This window comes from Cornus florida, unplaced genomic scaffold (assembly GCF_030987335.1).
Source record: "Cornus florida cultivar Cherokee Brave unplaced genomic scaffold, ASM3098733v1 CherokeeBrave_3.0.0_Hap2_Chr01, whole genome shotgun sequence".
Classification (NCBI taxonomy): domain Eukaryota; kingdom Viridiplantae; phylum Streptophyta; class Magnoliopsida; order Cornales; family Cornaceae; genus Cornus; species Cornus florida.
This window is the reverse complement of record NW_026775571.1, coordinates 82,591,257-82,611,126: the sequence shown is the minus strand read 5'-3', so window position 1 is coordinate 82,611,126 and position 19,870 is coordinate 82,591,257. Positions and strand designations below refer to the sequence as shown.

Genomic DNA, 19,870 nt, shown 5'->3' with positions numbered 1-19,870 from the left:
AATTTGGTTAATTGGGGGTATATGTGAGATTTACGCCGTTACACAACAGTCTCCTGTCTCCAGAAGAAAAAACGAGGAGCCTTGTCTTTACATAGAACAGGGAAGAAGTCCATGGTGGCGATGGAAGCCAGGCGAGGGAGAAGGTTTGGGAGAGGACCGAACCAAACCCTCCTACCCCTGCGTGTCACGCATCAGTCCAACACCGTCTCCTGTTGGTCCGTTTCTCTCTCTCTCTTTCTCACTCTCTTATTTCTTTCTTCAATTTCGTATCACGATTTAGTCTTTTTGCAACTCACACAGGTACTGCGACTTCAAGATCTCATTCTTTAACGAACCACTATTCGCTTTTGGTCGAAGACATGCCAGGTTTTGTCATATTAACTATAATATCATCTATACAAGTTTGTTTCACTTTTTTTCAAGCACCCTTTTGCTGATTATTGGATTTTTTATTTTTATTTTATTTTTTTCAATTTCAGTTATTTTTCTGTTTGAATTTGAGTTTATTGGGTATATAGTTTCACTTTTTATGAGTACCCTTTTGCTGATTATTGGATTTTTTTATTTTTTTATTTTCAAATTCAGTTATTTTTCTGTTTGAATTGGAGATTATTGGGTATATAATGATACTGTCTTACAGGTGTTTGAGAGTTTGGTTTTCAGTGGGCATTGGTTTTAGTCTAGCAGCACTGCTTGGAGTTACTATGGTCAGAATAAAACCATGCCATGCTTTCTTTTCTCTTTCATTTTCACTGTCAAATGTCTCTCTAATTGCTATGCTCATCATCATTTTTTTTTTCCTTCTTGATTACCGGCAAACAGATTCTCCTATGGGAATTAGCAATAGCTTTGCATTTGTACAATGGGAACACACGGTTTAGCAGGCTTTTGACCGGCTCGTTGTTTGGGCTTTCCCCTTCGGTTAGTGTTTGATATTTGCTTTATTTGATGTTACAATGAGAAGGATCAATTTCTACAAAAGTAGAAGTTTGTCCCCCGTTTGTGTCATTAGATATTGATTACTGTCTATCCATGGGCATGTCATTCGTGGCACTAGTATTCCTTGGAATTGAGATGGTTTCTGGGGTTTGTGGTAAAAGGTACCCTAATCATTTCAAATAAAAAACTCAATAATTTCGTGTCATTGCTTGATGGACCCTTTTTTTCTTCAAGCACATGATGTCGACTTTGACAATGCAATAAGTACAGTTTATTTGTTTTGTTCATGAGGGAAATTGTAGTTAGTTGAGTTGAAGCTTATATTTAATAATTTACAAATTGCAACAAATGCACACTGCCAGTAAAAAGGGGGAAAATAAAGAAAAGGAAGAAACTAAAGAAAACTTGTGCAATGGCAGGCTTCTTGAGGAAGCATCTAAGAATGCTCTCTCTTTCCCATTGAAAGGGGAAAAAAAACATGAAAACAGAATCATGCAAATGAAGGATCTTATCGAAGTGTATTAAGAGATCCTTCATGAGTTTATTTTCTTTTTCTTTTTATTTTTAGATGATTGGGCTTGATCCCTGGTGTTTGCTCCATAGAGTTATCACTGGGCCAAGATATCTGTTGGGTTCTTTTTTCTTATTATTAATTAATTATTTATAAGTATGATATCTGTTGGGTTCATAATCTTTCTGAGATGAACGGAAAAAGAAACAATCTCATAGAGAAAAACAAACAAAATGAAGAAATTACCGAGCTAGAGGGGTAAAAGGAAAAGAAAAGTAAAAAACTTTTGAAAATTTCGGGATGCTTTTGTTCATGTAAAATAAATGAACTACAAGATTAATCACTTAACTGGTGTTGCATGTGTAAGAAGTCAGGTCAATCTGTGAACCACCTTTTGCTCCATTGTCCTGTGTCGAGGAATGTTTGGTCTATGTTTGTGGTTGCTTTTGGTCTGATCCGGTTTTTCCAGAATCCATGTGGACGTGTTAGAGGCTTGGAAAGGGTGTACAATCCAGAGCTGAGTCAGAAATGCTTGGAGGGCCCTCCCCTTTGTTTATGGTGGGGTCTGTGGTGCGAGTCTCCTATTTGGTCTCTCAAATACAATACACATTTTTTTTTTTTTTTGAGTCAATGGGCGGAATTGTAAATCTATGGATCTTCTTTTGGATTTTGTGGATATCTTAAAATTATAGTGTTGTCGTGAATGGGTTTTGTGTTTTTTTGGGAGTGCTCCCCTCTCGAGCGCCTTTAATGAAATCTTACTTATCAAAAAAATAAATTAAAAAAAATAAAAAATTTCTGCAGTGATAAATTGTTTGTATACATTTTGTATTTCTATATCTGCATGTCACTTGGATGGCCAACTAGTATTTATTAAACAAGTAGAATTGATATGGTTGCCTATGGTTGTGCTCTTGGGTTATGTTCATTTTTTGAGTTTTGATTTAACTTGAAGGTTTCTTTCCCAACTGTAAAACATAAAATCCTTGGTTTTAATAAGTGCAACCATTTTTGAATCAAAGTGTATCGCCAAATCAACCTCTAGAATTTGCATAACTAAATTAAACTTCAATATCAGTTACCCCACCATTTCCAAACCACCGCAGCTCATAATTGTGAATTTTGCCGAGAATAACAGAGAGAAGAATTCCAGTCGTATATTGTATTGCTGTGTAAAACTGGTACATAATGATCAAGTACAAGAAGAATAAAATATGCCCTAAACTAACTAAAGCAGGGAAAGTACAATAGTGCCTAAATTAATTCACAATGTGACCAGATGGTGCAACTGCTGCTGTGTAGCCCATCATTTTTTTGCCAGTAGCCATCTTTGAAATTAATTCAACCAATTGTTTTTACAAAAATGCAACCAACCAACTGTTACTACCCAACTACTGTCCAAATTCTGCCCCATACGCAATGGTGCTAAAAGATGGTCTTGAATGCCAAGACACTGCGATGAACTGATTGCAGAACTCGAACAGAACTGAAACAACAGGTGCAATGGTGCAATACAGCTGTGAGAATGTTGCAATGCAATACTGTGATGAGTTGCGATCGCTGCAGAAAAAAAAAAATGCTGCGAAACTAGGGTTTGCAATTGAAAAGTTCAGGGATTGCGATTATGGTCGAAGACACATGCGATTTATTCTGCGATTCTGATTCCGATATGGTTGCTGGTTCGATTGAATAGAGAAGACAAAAATCCACTGTTGCAAGGTGCCGTGATCAACGGAACAAAACTTGCAAAGTTGCGATTGCAGATTCTAGGGTTGCGATTATAATGCATGGTCTTGCAATTGCGATGAAGAATAAAAGTTGTGTGCTAGAAGCAATGGGATTCAAGTATTGCTATCCAATCGACAGGTGAAGACAAAACCAAACGTTGGTGAAGACAAAATCAAACGAAGCCAAAATCGAATTTTGTTACTGTGATTGAAATCATATGAATCGTTTCTGTAATCGTTGCTGCTGTGCGATGAGATGCTATGCGATGCGATCAGATTGAACACATAAATAGAAACAGATGCGATGCGAGGTTGTGCGAACAGAGCCAAGCTGTCAAGGTTAATGCAGAGATGTGTTGCAATTGTCTGCGATTAGGGTTTGCTATTGATGATGCGAACTGATGGTGGGATTGAAGAGTTGCAATAGACTATGCAAACTGAACCAGAAGAGAAGCTATTACAGTTGCAAAGAGAAAGAAATCTGATTGTGAACTGATTGCGATTGCAGCCCTGCTCTGATACCATGTGAATTTTGCTGAGAATAACTCAGAAGAAATCCAGTCGTATATTGTATTGCTGTGTAAAAGTGGTACATAATGATTAAGTACAAAAAGAATAAAATAGGCCCTAAACTAACTAAAGCAGAGAAAGTACAATAGTGTCCTTAGTAAGATAATAACTCCTTTAACAATAATGAGATATTGTGTGGCTACAGATGGATAGGAGACTGTAGATTCAAATAGGGTCAATCAACTCAATCCAGGTTCTAAGAATTAATATATACTGGTTAGCATGGTTAGAGTACTTTGGACTGTAAGCCCTGGAAACAAGCCTGTTTCAAGAGATCCTAGTTATGTACTTGATATTCAGGCTTGTTGCCTGTCATCTGTATTTCGTTATGTAATAATTAACTAATTCTATCATTTTAGTAGAGATTAATTTAACTGTCACTCCCATGCTAAAATGCCATATAAGACTCATTATCGTCTCCTATGCAGGCCTTGGGATTGAGCGTATCAGTCGCTGATGTTGGATATCTGTTAATATCTACAATAATATCCGTAACTGCACATGAATTTGGACATGCACTTTCTGCTGCGAGGTTAATTTGTTTTCTCTCTTTCTCTCTTCTTTTTTTCCTCATCTTGGACTTTCTCGGATTCGCTCTTCTCACACATCATTTAATGCAGTAAACCAGTTAAACGATACATATTTTGTTGATGAAGGATTGTTGTATTGCGTAGGACCATTTGATTGAGCAATCCCATGTATGGACTAGCTGATGGGCTTATACACTTCTGTTGGCAAGACCGCAAGAGTAAAGATTTTAGTAAAAAAGGGGTGTGGGGGGTATCCTACGTACCATAAACGTGTAAAATTCAATGGCTTAATGCATACATATAACACATTTCTAGGAACCATTGTACTTTTATATGTATAATATATAATAATTACCAATTTGATTAAATTCTAGTAAGTATAATAAAAAACAATTTAAAACTAATACTTTGTTTCCATGTTGTTAAATTAATAAATAAACAGTAAACATATAAATAAATAAACAGTGTTTCTCCATCTTTTAATATATTATAAAAATTTAGGACTTTGGGTGACAAATATGTTCTGTGCCAGCGTTTATATATTTGCGTATTTGTATTATTACCAACATTTTCAAATAAGTAAAGAAGAGTTACATTGTATTCTTTAATTTTTTGTGATAGCTATTAAGGCTTTCCTTGATGCCAAGCAAAGCCTCAAAGCAATTCTCCTAGAAATTTAGCGTTAGTTGTGGATGAAGTATATGAAATTTTCTTTCGTCTCTCTACGAGTCTCGAAAACTTGACCTGCGGCTTGGAAGTTAAGAGCCAATGCCCCCAAAACAGAGGTAGACCGGCAAGTATATGACACATTAGTTTAAGCAAATGTAAAAGTTTATGCAATAGTTTCTTATGTATAGTAGCAACTGGATTACAACTTTTTTTATGTCAACTCCAGTATACAGAGAGAGATTGAATATAGGAGTTTAAATCGGCTTATTCGTTCTTTTATAAATATTGGTTCATTGAAATGGATTATGCAGGAAGCATTTGCTTGCATAAAAGATTAGTTGCTTGGTGCGTCCCTCTGAGACTATAAAATATGAAAGCAGGGATGACGAATTCTGATGTTTGACCAAAAGTTAATGTGTTACATAGGATTAATTTGTAAGTAAGTAAGACTTTTCTGATGTGAAACCCAAGATTGGTTCTGTTTTGGGTATATATCAATAGTAAGGTTACTGTGAGAGAGAATCATCTTCCTTATGAGGAATAAATCAATCTAACTCCTACGATATAAAAGTTGCATCTTTTGAGTTAGTAAGCTAAAATCTTAAGAATTGACAAAAGTCATGGAAAAGCAGAGAATATAAAGACCCCGTACTGATGAACCTTAATATATATTTTTATGTTTGTTCCCAGGCATAAAGACAAGAAAAGAAAAATCTCAAGCCAATGATAGATGCTAGAATAACTGAAAGAATTCCAAATAATTTTGGTTGCTAAACCATCATATAAGTTTGCTGGATAAAAAGGAACTAAAACAAAGTTGTGTGGAGGCTATCTAAACAGATGGTTTACATCATCATTCCTGTTATAGACTGAATTTTTAAATATTTTGTTGCCATTGCTTCTTGCTTTGGAGAACTGCTTGGTTTTCTTCTTGAAGTCATTATTTAAGAAAGAAAATTTCTTGTTTGGAGTTGCTGCTGGAGGTGTATGATGAATTGACTTTATGAGGTAGTATGATTTGGTTAGAGAAGACATATCCACTTGGTAACCACAAAGCTAAGACTATGGCCCGCATGCCACTGGACTAGATTTTTTGTTCCAATGGAAAGAGTCCATGGCAGTTACTCAAGTCTTAGTTTTTGTTTGTTTTTAAATTATTATGCTGCTGCTATAGTTTTATTTATGATTTATCAGGCTCTAATTACTGGGTAGTTTTAATTTTTTTTTTATTTACTTGACAAGGGATGTAATAGTGTTTCACGAGTCTTATTCTGGGTTGAGTTATGTTATTTATGGCTTATACATTTTCTTTAATAGTCTAGAATTGTGTTTAATGGTCAAAGTTCCTAAATTTTCTATTTTTTAGTCCTAGTAACAGTAGGAGAGGCGCAGCTGTAATCTTTCTCACCCCCCCCCAAAAAAAAAAAGTCTTCTATACCATTATTCAACCTTAAACCACTTCCCTACCTTTTGGCCTCTAATATGTACTTAAAATATTTAAGTACTTGCTATCCAGAGATTCCAGTCTAATATTTCTTCCTTGAAAATCCAGCAAATTATCACCTTTTCAATCAAGCAGATCCTTTAATTTTCCTGAATACTGCAGCTTTATTAACTTTCAAAAGCCTAAATTTACTAACTTTTCTTGACCCTAAGCCCACCAAAAGAGTAATTGTAGGCACCTTATCCCACAAATGGAAAGCATGTTACAAAAATTTTCATCGATTTCCAGTTTTATTGAACATCCCCAAAGGAGACAATGAGACATTAAGGATTAACAATTCTATGCTTTCTAATTCTGACTGTCGTAGCAAAATGTAAAAGTGTTGGCACTGCACCTATAAGGGAGGGGCGGGGTTAGGGGTTCATTTATTGTGCTATCAATCATGGTTGTATTAAGAATCTCTTCCGTGGAAAAATTTGATTTTAATTAAAATGTATTGCAGTGGCGTGGAAGTAGAATAAAGGACCATAAGTCTTTTGTAATTTGCACTGGATTTCTGAAGTTATATTAGTTCTCACTAATTTTTAGCAAAGAAACTAAGTATTTTAACTGAGGTAACCATATGCTTAAGTTCATCTTTTGAATACTACGTTGTCATTAGCGTACTGCATACTTGTCAAATTCATATGATAGATATGATGTTACCTATCAATTCCAAAAATTTTGTGGCACTGTAATACAGATGGATATATATTGTGGGAGATTGGGAGTTTATTGTACGGCTAATTGATGCTTATTGACAACATGTTGCATTATATTTACTGGGAAAAGAAAAACATGCTGCACTTAGAGATAGTGGCAACGGGGTTGACAGTGTTAAAATTTTCTATTCAATAAAAGAACAATTGTAAAACTTTTTTAAGACCTTAGGTTATAAAAAAGTTAATTTGGACCTTTATTTTGTTTATTATTATATTTTTTTTGGCAAGTTTAATTGTTCCAAAGTTCTGTCTCCTTGTTCATGTTACCAGAAAATTATCCTTACTAAGTTTTGTCTCCTTTTTCATGTTATTGCGTCTCCTTTTATTTTCTTATTGAAAAGATAGTTTGAAAGTGGAAAAAAGGGAGAAAGAAATAGATACCCTTTGGCAGATGGCATTTGGTTTTTGTATTTTGAGATGAAGTCATGCAATGGAATATCATGTTTATTATCAAACCTTAAATCTTCAATGTTACAAAATATGACTGCGTGTCTGTGTCTCCATAGGACTTATATATTTTATGAAATTGGTTGCATATTGTATTGTTATATGCTTTCTTCTTACTGAATAGATGCCTGTTATATTCATTTACCTTTTCTTAACCAAATTATAACCTTATCCTTCATGCATGACACCGCATGGTAAATGACACATAAATAGTAAAACTGCGTAGGATATAGCGTATGAATTCCTAATTATTGTTACGAATCATGAACTTTAATAATTGCCACTTGATTATGCAAAATATGGGCTATTTGATGTGTTTACAAGATCTTATATCCGAATATGTAGAAGGCATTATCTCTGACTGGTACTGTAGGAATCACTTACATGGAAAGCAGTGAGGGCATACAAATAGAGTATGTTGCCGTGTTTTTAGCAGTTATATTCCCGGGAGCATTGGTGGCTTTCAATTATGAGTTGCTAAAGGCAATACCACGCTTTGCGGCCCTTCGCATATACTGTGCTGGTGTTTGGCATAATGCAGCAGTGAGTGCACATAATAATAATTCATCATGCCTGTGTTATTGACCATTTTTTGGCTATCTCATTGTGTTGTTTAATCTTTGGCTGATAGCCTTTAACTTTCACTGCAGGGTTGTGCTGTTTGTGGGTTGTTACTATGTCTCCTTCCCCTGATCTTGTATCCATTTTACGTGAATGGAGAAAGCCCCATGGTACTTCAGCATGGTCATGTGCTTGTACTTTAAGGTCATTTATTATTTCTTTTTGCTCATTATCATTCTTCTCATTTTAACCATTTATTGTTATAGGTTTTGGATGTGTCTTCTTCTTCACCTTTGTCTGGTTATTTGTCACCTGGTGATTTGATCATTTCATTGGATGGCATGCGAATCCATAATGTACAAGAGTGGATGGAGATGGCATCTCTATTAGATGAGCAGGCACTTCAAAACTCGAACAGTTCCAATGATTTTAACCGCTTCATGACAGTCAATGGCAGGAAGGGGTACTGTGTCCCCAGTCCTTTGATGGAAGAGAGTAAAGACATTCAACTGATAAACAACGGATCTATTTGCCCGAATGAGCTAACTGCATTTGTTACTATTTCATGCTTTGATCCAATTGATGGTAGCGGTGAGGACGATCATCAAAAGAGCAGAGAGAGTATTCACTGCTTGACTGCTAAGGACATAGTCAAGCTTAAAAAATGTGGTGATGGATGGATGAAATCTATCAGCAATAGTAGCAGCTGTCCATGTTCAGAGGTATTGTTTGCATGTGTTGTAATTTTTAAGTGATTCACTAATATGATTGTAGATACACGCGCACGCACACACACACACACAGAAGAAGAAATGGGAAATGTTTGTGTGTGTGTGTTTCTCTGTTTGAAACATGAAAGGAAAAGCAAAATTTCAATGCAACTTATGACACTTGCGATGAACCCAGGATGAGTACTGCCTCTCTCCGGTCAAGATGCCAGGTCTAACATGGGTTGAGATAACATATTCAAGCCCTTATTCTTCAGAGTGCCGATTTGAAAAAAATCCGTTTCCAGGTCTTGAGAATTCCGACTTTGGAGGAATGAACTGTGGTGGCACCTTTGTTTTCATTGGTGATGTGATCTCCATGGCACATTCGATTCGGTTAACTGCATATCGACCTCGCTGGTCGTTTGCTTTTGGAGCATATTTTCCAGATGTCCTGGAAAAGATTTTGATGTGCACATTTCAAGTCTCCCTAACGCTAGCTCTTCTCAATAGCTTGCCGGTATGTCTTCATGCCATTTTTGTTTCCGTATATTCCAGTACATAAATTACTTTCAAATTATATATGCGCCCCACATAGAATACCTGTACAGACAAGTGCACGAAGAGATCGCTATTGACAGTCATTTATAGACCTTAGAAAAAAGGAACAAGAGCAAGAAAGAAAGAGAGAAAAAGTGCTTCATCTCCGTGTTCAAAAAAATGACTATCTCCCATGAGGTAAAGTCATTTTGATGGATTGCCTGTGCAATGAATTTGATTGTTCAATTGACAGGTCAATTTTGATAGGTGGATGAAAGCCCACAAATTAAACTGCATGCCAGGTTGAAAATTACAGTATTGGCAGAAAGTTTTTTGGTTTGTAGTTTTGAATTGATGTAGTCAAGTAAAGGTATTTGGAGCAATATGTAGCCTTTCTGTTTTCTTGATGTCAGGTCTCTAGATTTAGCACTATTTATATTGTTCTTAAGGTTTGATGTGGAAGGGTTAGGGCTGATTAGAGATTGGTTAGGTAGAGTTTGTTCCTATTCCATGATCAGAAAACCAAGAACAGTGACTTTGATTCTGGTGTGGGGTCATTGTTCTTGATCATAGGTTCCCTTGGTTGTTCAAGATTTCTTCAAGTAGACATGCTCTGGTTGCCGACTGTAATCGGCTTGATAGCGGGAGGTTGACTTGGGATGTGCAGTTTTGTAGAGAGTTTCATGATTGGGAGCTTACAGAGGTTGCTGAGTTCTTAGCATTGCTCTACAGCCAGGTGGTGGAGGGGATGGTTGAGATGGTGTGGGTGGGCACGCCAAGAGGGGTCTTTGAGGTTAGGGCTCTTTGTCATAGCCTTGTGGAGATTCCAGGTTACTCTTTCCCATGGAAGGCGATTTGGATGTTGAAAGCTCCCTTGAAGGTGGCGTTTTTCGCGTGGTGTGCCGCTCATGGTAACATTCTCACACTCGACAATCTCAGGAAGAGACGACATATCATTGTTAATTGGTGTTGTAAACGCAAGAGGACAGAGGAAACTGTGAACCATCTTCTTCACTGCTGAGTGGCGAGGGATATTTGGGCTATGTTTTTGGTTGCTCTTGGTATGTCTTGGGTGTTCCCAAGATTCACAGTGGATATGATTGAGGCTTGAAGAGGGTGTCTAGTGGAGGGCCATTTCTTTTTGTTTATGGTGGGGTTTGTGGCGTGAGAGGAATAGGAGATTCTTTGAAGGAAAGGAGACTCCTAGGACTCTCAAATATGGTATACTACATATTTTATTCTTTTGGGTTAATGGGCGTAATTTTAACCTTTTGGGGTATCTTTTGGATTTTGTGGATAGCTTGAAGCTTTGGTTGTTGCCTTTGGCGTCTTGTGTATTCTTTTGGGAGCGCTCCCCTTTTAATGAAATCTAACTTATCCAAAAAAAGAAAGAAAAAGAAAAAAGAAAAAAAAGGATTTTAGGATTGAAAGCAGCTAAATAAGGCCTGATTACAAGTACAAAAGCATAAAACCGAAGAAAGCATCGTATCATCATCCTCTAGGTTTCACTTTGGAAACCCTTTAGGTAATGCACCTAGGGTTAGGGTTGCATCTTCACAAGATTCCGAAAGGCTTGGAAAGATCTGAAAAACTTTTTGAACTGATGTCTAATGAACCTGTAAGAGTTTTATTTGTAAGTTTAGGCTACTAGAATTTCTTACTTTAGCTGGTGAGTTGATCAAGACTTTGACTCAGTTCTTCATCTAAACTAACTAAAAACACTATAAAAAGACCCAATAACCTAACCTGATCCTCCCTTGGACCACTACAACTCGTGCCAAGACTCAGAAATTATGAAAATTCTCTTGATCCCTAAAGCATAACCAAACTTGTATAATATTTAAACAACAATATATTAATTTAAGGCAACATATATGTAGATTTCAGGAACACTGTTCATTTTGTAATCTTTACTGAGTGGGCCCCACATCATTTAACATGTGCTGAACAACACTTGGGTCATATAATTATCCTTGTTTTGCCTTCTACACACTTTCTTGAGCACTGCATTTTATCATTACCATCTCCTGCTTGCTTGAAATTAACTCTGCATGGAATTGCTTGTAAAAGTCGTCTAGGTGTTGAAACTCAGTGTCTGATTAATTTACAATCTGGAAGTACATGTCATTTCCATTTGATGAGATACTTTTGATAACCACAACTTCATTTAGAAAGTCAAGAACTTCATCATCTCGTCCTGCAAATGTGGTGCTGATGGCATACTGATTGGAGCATCATGAGATGTGCCATTAAAATGATTGGTGTACTGAGTTAGAATGTTAATGTCGAAAAATTTACTTATGTTCATGTGTTAGTGTAAGTCAAGAACAAAGTATTGGATTTTAAGGTTGATATTTGTGATTTAAATTTTTTTCTTGCAAATATAAAATTGCAGAAAACTAAAAAAGGAAGGAAGAATAAGATATATCAGTTTGGAGCATCAATTTCTTATCTCATGGCAATTGGCAGACTACATCATTGAATTTCTCCTCTTCCTTGGGTGGCTGTCTAAAACGCAACATTATACGAATTTTCTCAATTACACTATCATGGAGTCAAAGTTCACACTTTTTCCTAAAATGAAGTTTTTAAAAATATTTACCCTTATCGCGACAAATATTGCGATCTAAGAACACAAGCAAGAATCACAGCAGAAACGTAAATGCGTCACACACAAAGAACACAAAGATTTATGTAGTTCGTTGTAAGCCTACGTCCACGGTGAAGATTCCGAAAAAAAATTCTTTATGCAAAAAATAGGAGATAAGTTTGAGCCCCCAAAATCTAGTGTGCTCTCTCTCTCTCTCTCTCTCTTGTGGTTTCCAGTGTTGTCTCATGACACACTCCAAACCCTAAACGCCCTTATGTACTGGGCTATAAGAGAATTCTAGAACCGGTTCCCCGACCCCATGAGAAAAAAAAAAAAAAACTGGTCAAAAAATTTTTGGGCCAAAATTGGATCACAATGCAGCCTGGGCCAAAAAAAAATTCAGGCTGCAACATCACAACCCTGACGTGGACTTTCACTATTCACCAAAATTTCATTCCATTTCTCCCTTTTTACTTTATGCACAAAATGACCATCATGCCCTCAAATTAACTTTACCAAATAAACACCTTTCTCTCTATATTTGTGTAACTGTACCTTTATGGTCAAACAATTGTATGTATCACCTAACAAAAAAACACATTTTATTGTATGGATACCACTGACTAGAGTCCCATTGAAGATATTTGGGTCTATTGAGAGTATTACAGTTATACTTTTTAAACCTTTCTTTAAGGCACAGTGGTGATGCAAAGAAAAAGCATATTTTACAAACCGTCATGTCTCTCTCCCTGTCTGAACTACGCTATGCAAAGAAAGGAAAAAATGATAAAGAATACTCAATATATAGAGTCCCATTGAAGATATTTGGGTCTATTGAGAGGAGAACAGTTATACTTTTTAAACTTTTCGTTAAGGCATAGTAGTGATTAAAGATCAATTGGGATGCAAAGAAAAAGCATATTTTACAAACCATCGTCTTTCTCTCCGTGTGAACTATGAGACGTGAAGAAAGGAAAAAAAGAAAAATAATACACAATCTATATACACCCAATTTACTTGTGTATTAAATTCATTTATCAAACGTTTAAGGATGGAAATAGCATAAAATAGATATGGAAGCTTTGTTTAGAGAAGTTGAAGTGCAATAGGAAAAGATGTGAAGAAATGTTTTCCTTTATATGAAATTTTTGAGGTTATCATGTCCAATAATGTGGTCCTTGATGCATGTGCGGATCATTTGAAGTGCAAGTGATTGGAGATTTTCAGATAAATAAAAATACTCACCACCCAGTTGGTAACTTTTTGGTTATAGTTCAATCGGTTGGTAATTTAGCAAACAAGTTACTAACCGATTGGTAATTTGCATGCAATAAGAGGAGTACATTTTAGCAGAAAAAGTGGTACAGGATGCAATAAAAGTGGCACATGTGTGCAGTAAAAGTCGTTATTGAAACCAAACTACACAATGTAATTTGAAATTTGGGTGTCGTTTACAAATATTTGGATGCCTTTTTATGATTTTTTTGAGTTTGACATTCCAATATTGCGGTCCTTGGTGCATGTGGGGTTATTTGAAATACAACAGGTTGGCTATTTTGAACTAAAAACTCATCAACTGGTTGATAACTTTCTGAACAAAGTTCAACCAATTGGTAATCTGATAACTTAAGTTATAGAACTGTTCGTAATATTGTGCAGAAAAAGTTGTACATGCCTTTAGAAAAATTGTACGTTGTAGTAAAAGTGGTACGTCACTTGGATAACCTAGTGAACTTAATATAATTGGATGCCTTTATATGAATCTTTGGGGTCCTCATCTTCAATAATGTGGTCATTGGTGTTAGTGTGCATCATTTGAAGTACAACTAATTGGTGATTTTTAACTAAAAACTCACCAACTGATTGGTAGCTTTCTGCCCAAAGTCCAACCGATTGGTAATCTGATAGCTAAATTTTCGAACCAGTTGGTAAATATTGTATGTGGGAGAAGTGGTACACACTTGCGAAAAAAGTGGTACGTCATTCAGTTAAAGTGGTGCATCATTGGAACTAACCTAGGTAACTTGATCTACAATTTTATTGTCATCTTGTTGACACTAAAATCGGCGGGCTAAAGCCGATTCTAAATTGATGTAATGCGGGCGTGCCAGAACCAATTATATTGACTATCAGGTGATGCGAAGAGAAAGAGAACAAATATACTCCTCTGTGAGTTCAGTATTGCCTGAATTAAAAGGACTTTAACAGTGAATAATTATAGTAACAATTTGAGAATAGAAAGGGGAGAAAATATAGATATAGAAAGTGATAGGGAGAAGGAATAGAAAAAGAAAAATAGAGGGAGAGAAATAAAACGAGACTAAAATAGAGAGGGAGAGAGATAGAGATAGCAGGAGAGAGATAGAGATAGCAAGGATGCTATTTTGGGAAAGGAGCTTGAGAAAGCAAACACAATGAATTAGAGATTCTGAGGGTGCTGGACCTCTAATTCAGCATGCCTCTTTGTTTATTTATAGAATAACATAAAAATAAATCCCTACATGCAAGTATTTTACTTGCACTACAACTCTATAACATACTTATCTATGAATTTAAATTAAACTAAACTATAGATAAACATTAACATTCAACGAATCCTAACTAAAAGATAAACATTGAAACAAATAATTTCTATCCAGCTTTGCATACAATCTGTGCAATTTGAATCCACGCCAAATGTATCCCCATCTCAGTCTAACTAAAGCCACGTCACTGTCTATGAAATTCTCAAAATGCTGTCGAATGTTCCATTTCAAACCGATGCCTATTGCCCACGGGTCACTTGCCCACGTGTCACATTATCCCCAAATTGGTTGACATGTCATTAATACAAAATTTACCAAAAAGGGTGTCAACAATACCCCCCAATTTTAAATGTCTTATCGGCTGTCGGCCACCCAAGCCAATAAGATATTTGAAATTTAAAGTAAATTGAAAGAAAATTTTGAACAAAGGTTGCGCTAGTCACTTGGAATCAAATTGCAAATTAACGAGCTCCAAAGCTTTATTTCTTCTGAATCACCTACAAGATGATCTTTGTTTCATAATAGCCAAATCTGCCGATTTAGGCTTCTTCCTAGATTTTCAGATAGTTTGCCGATATTGTCAGCCCATAAACCAATGAAGGACTTGCCCCCCATGCATTTTCCAACTCCGCTAGCAAATTATGATCATGATTGGCAGAAATTAAATTATTGTGAATCGTCATTCTAGCCGATCTGCCTATTAGTTGTACTAGATGAATGAAATTGTTCCAACAAGGAGTTTTCTTAGCTGATTTCCTTTCAGCCGATTTTTCCTCAGTCGATTTTACATTCAGCTCAATCGGCAGGACTGCATCATGCCCAAAAGTCCATTGATTGGCAAACATGACTTCACTATAATCGGCAGGCTGAAGTAAAGGGTATGAATCAACTAACTTTTGTTGGGAGTTTGCAATAACATGCCCCCCGGCAGCCGCTGGTAGTGCTGGTGGACCTTGCTGAACTACCTTGGCCTGGATTAGGGCTAAAACCTGAGCCATCATTGCTTTAATATCCTGATTCTCCTGTCGATTATCGGCAAGTGCCTCCTTAAATTCTCCCATTTGGAGATTTAGTTGGAATCTTATTTCTCCCATTTATTGATTTATCACCTGCCGATAATCGGCTGCTGGAACATGCCGATAATCGACTGTTGGCGTCTGTCGATAATCGACTGTTGGAATATGCCGATAATCGGCGGCTGTTGGAACATGACGATAATTGGCTGCTGGAACATGCCGATAATCGGCGGCTCTTGGAAGATGCCGATCATCAGCGGCTGTTGGCGTCTGCTGATAATCGACTGCTGGAACATGCCGATAATCAGCAACTGTTGGCGATTGCCGATAATCGGCGGCTGTTGGAACATGCTGATAATCACCGACTGGTTGCTGATAATTGTTTGGCCAACCATATGGCTAATTAGATTATTGGTACATCGGCTGATTTGACTGATTAGAATATTTGTATGTCAGTTAAGAAGCTGACTGCATATTTTTACTATAAATCACTCACCTAGTGGGGTCGCACCGGGCGTGCCAAAAATGTTGAAGCAAAAATCGGCTGGGTAAAGCCGATTCTAAATTGATGTAAGGTGGGCGTGCCAGAACCAATTATATAGTTTGAGTGTGAGTTGTCAACTTTAGTCTCTTTGAGAATATTGACTATCAAGGGATGCGAAGAGAAAGGGAACAAATATACTCCTTTGTGAGTTCAATATTGCCTTAATTAAAAGGACTTTAACAGTGAATAATTATAGTAACAATTTGAGAATAGAAAGGGGAGAAAATATAGATATAGAAAGTGATAGGGAGAAGGGATAGAAAGAGAGAAATAGAGGGAGAGAAATAGAACGAGACTGAAATAGAGATAGCAAGGATGCTATTTTGGGAAAGGAGCTTGAGAAAGTAAACACAATAAATTAAAGATTTTGAGGGTGCTGGACCTCTAATTCAGCATGTCTCTTTGTTTATTTATAGAATAACGTAAAAATAAATCCCTACATGTAAGTATTTTACTTGCACTACAACTCTATAACATACTTATCTATGAATTTAAATTAAACTAAACTATAGATAAACATTAACATTCAACTAATCCTAACTAAAAGATAAACATTGAAACAAATAATTTCTATCCAGCTTTGCATACAATCTGTGCAATTTGAATCCACGCCAAACATATCCCCATCTCAGTCCAACTAAAGCCACGTCACTGTCTATGAAATTCTCAAAATGCTATCGAATGTTCCATTTCAAACCGATGCCTATTGCCACGTCACTTGCCCATGAGTCACATTATCCCCAAATTGGTTGACATGTCATTAATACAAAATTTACCAAAAAGGGTGTCAACAAATCTTCACATATTTGGATTCCTTTATACGATTTTTTGAGATCCTCGTTTCCAATAATATGATCATTGGTGCATTTGTGTATCATTTGAGCACCAATGCTAATGGTGGCAGTGAGTTGAACCCTTCCATGCTCAAAATTTAGCATCGGTGTTAAATCTGAAATATTATATATATATTTACTCTTCTCACTGGCGCCCAAGTAAGGTTGCAACAAGCGTAAACTATTCCAACTCATAATCATCAAATCATCACCACTACATAAGTAGTCACAGCAAGCATGGAATTTCTGAAACTTGGGTCCAATACAAAAGCATCACGTTACAAAACTGATATCCGCTACTAAAATATACTCTGTCAGCAACTTTTGTAACACAACTATATTAAACTTCTTTCTGTAATAGAGCCTCATCACACAACTCCTCTCAATCTGGTTGCAAAGGAAGAATTGACTCTTTTGTTGGTCTATAAAATAGACATCGATTTGTACTCATACAAATACATATATATAGACATAAAAAATAAAAGGTAAGCAAGTAGGTACAATTTTGATCTGAAAAGTTGCCAAAAATATTGGACAAGGAAGGGGAGTCCTTGCTCTCCTGCCAGAAAAATTGCCACCATCGCTAGGGTTTGCAAATGGTTTGACCAGTAGGGTAAAAGTGAGATGTAGGTTTTTCTTTGTTAAAGTTACTTTGAGGACATTATGGTCATTTTGTGCATAAAGGGCAAAGTTGGAATGGAATTTTGGTGAAAGGTCTAAGTCCATGTCAGTGTAGGTATTTTACAAAACTCCATATTAGGAATAAGTATTGACTCTAATTCCATGACAGTGTGTACTTGGCCCCCAAAACTCCATCTATAATTTTTTTTCCCCTTATGTATAATGTTATTTGATATATACTGTGATACTACATAACACATTTGATGAATAATTATCAGAATGCACAATTATGGATTTAAAAATATTTGAATGTATTTGACATGATTTGTAATAAAATTTTAAATACATGGTTATATACATAATTTGAAATACATGCTGTTATTTTATATTTAGTACATGAACGAGATGGGGCAGGGATACCCCTTTCTAACTCCGCCAAATCCTCTTACGCGTTTCTTTTCTTTACCCCATTCCCATCCCAACCTTATTTGAGCTCCCTCCAAACCTGTCCTGTTAGGGTAGGGGGGGCCTAGAGGCAGGGCGGGTACCAACAGGAACGGAGCAAATTTCCATCCCTAGCATTGATAGTTTGCCTGTCAATTTTTTAGATGTATATGTTGTATTCCTCCTTAGTCAATCCTGCTTTAATGATAAGATTAAACATCATATTCAATTTCTTCCTCTTTGTGAATAATTGTGAATGTTAGCCTTTTGGTGTCTCTTTGACCATCGATATTCACTACATCCTTACTTTGAATTTCTAGTTTTGTTAAAGCTGCGTTCCATATATTCAATTTTATTTCTACTTGTCTCCTATGTAGTGCTTCTCCCTAAGCATCTAATTTAATACTTCTCTATTTTAGTCTTATCAGTTGAAACAATATGATTAGCAAATAGCACACGAAATATAAACTCGTTATAAACATGTTTTGTTAATTCATCCATAATTAAAGTAAAAGGATATAAACTTAATGTTGATCCTTAACGTATAGCCCTATAGTAAGTTATCTCCATGCTATTGAACAATAAAAATATCATTTTAGTGATTACTTTTTATATATTTACTTAAAAACAAAATCAAAGAACTTGCTTCATTTATGAACTATGTTCTTGTTCAAGTTGATATGTTAGTTGCCAGGCCAAATGTGGAAATGAAGTTGTTTCTGGAATATAAAAGGTGAATATGTTCGCTAAATTATACCCATTCTGTAAAATATGACAAATGAAATATTTCAATTTTGTTGAAGACATATATGTACAGAAGAAACTGATGTGTCCTTAAATTATGTGTATATCATGAGCCCGTGACCATGTACAAGTTTGCACCTTTCCGGGGCAATTAAGATTTGGTTTCAATCAAAACAATTTGAATTATAGAATCTGTGGGAACTGGATAATTTGGATTGAGTTATGGGCTTATGAGGCTGATGGTGTTGTGTTGATTAATAACCAAGGGTGGAAAGCCAAGCACATTTTATTGGCTAGTTTGATTTAGAGATGAGTACTTGTAATGCAAATCAATGATTGAGAATGTTTCATCTTATTGATGACACTCAAACCAGTTTCTAATTTTCTCTAATAATGGTATTTTGTTTATCAGATGTATTTTCTCGATGGTGAATCCATTTTGGAGGTGGCCCTATGCTACGTGAGCTTGCTGAGCCCAAGGCAGAGGAGAACAGTTCTTCAATTATGTCTATTGGGAGGGACCCTTATGTCCGTCCTTGCATTTTTAAGGATCTTCCTTTATAAATTTTGATTTATTCTTTTCTCAGAATGTGTTTCACATTATTAGCTTTTAGCTTTTCATCTTTTAAGTTCTTCTTAGTTAATAGTAGATTGCAATTTTTATGGTTTATGAGCCCAAAATATGAAGTTATACCATTGGCCAACTTAGGAGCTTCACATTCTTTATTGGGAGTGAAATCTCACATGTTGCTATAGAACAGCGTAAATTATAACTACTTTTGATCAGCCCAAAAGTAGTAGGAGGATGTTTCTCTACACTTCTGCATCTTCCACGGACACGCCAAAATGGGCGAAGAATCCGTGTCCGACACGTGTCGGACACGTCCCGACACGTGTCAGACACCAAAAAATGTGTCTGAAATTTTATTTTATTTTATTTTTAATTTTCGGACACACGTGTCTGGAAATTTTTATTTTTTTAAAAATTTTCAGTGCTGATATGTTCTTATTTTTTGTTTTGTACTACCCTTTGGGTATTGTAAATGGTAAAAGTCCTAAGTCAAATGATGGATGGGAAATGATGATAGTACATTGACTGGTTTTTGTATCTTTTTTGGGGACTAGACTTAGGTTTTTGTGAATGTTA

The 19,870-nt window shown here is 36.0% G+C and overlaps 1 protein-coding gene across 1 annotated transcript; it reads left to right on the top strand.

Annotated features, from left to right (window-relative positions):
* The first annotated feature begins 33 nt into the window (after nucleotides 1-33).
* Nucleotides 34-19,391, top strand: LOC132303134 (membrane-bound transcription factor site-2 protease homolog). Its single transcript, XM_059800257.1, has 10 exons — nucleotides 34-215; nucleotides 301-366; nucleotides 641-707; nucleotides 823-921; nucleotides 4,176-4,279; nucleotides 7,994-8,141; nucleotides 8,249-8,329; nucleotides 8,426-8,881; nucleotides 9,066-9,386; nucleotides 19,136-19,391. Exons 1-10 carry the CDS (start codon nucleotides 112-114, stop codon nucleotides 19,292-19,294), a joined length of 1,605 nt encoding a protein of 534 aa, XP_059656240.1. The 5' UTR covers nucleotides 34-111; the 3' UTR covers nucleotides 19,295-19,391.
* The last annotated feature ends 479 nt before the right edge of the window (nucleotides 19,392-19,870 follow it).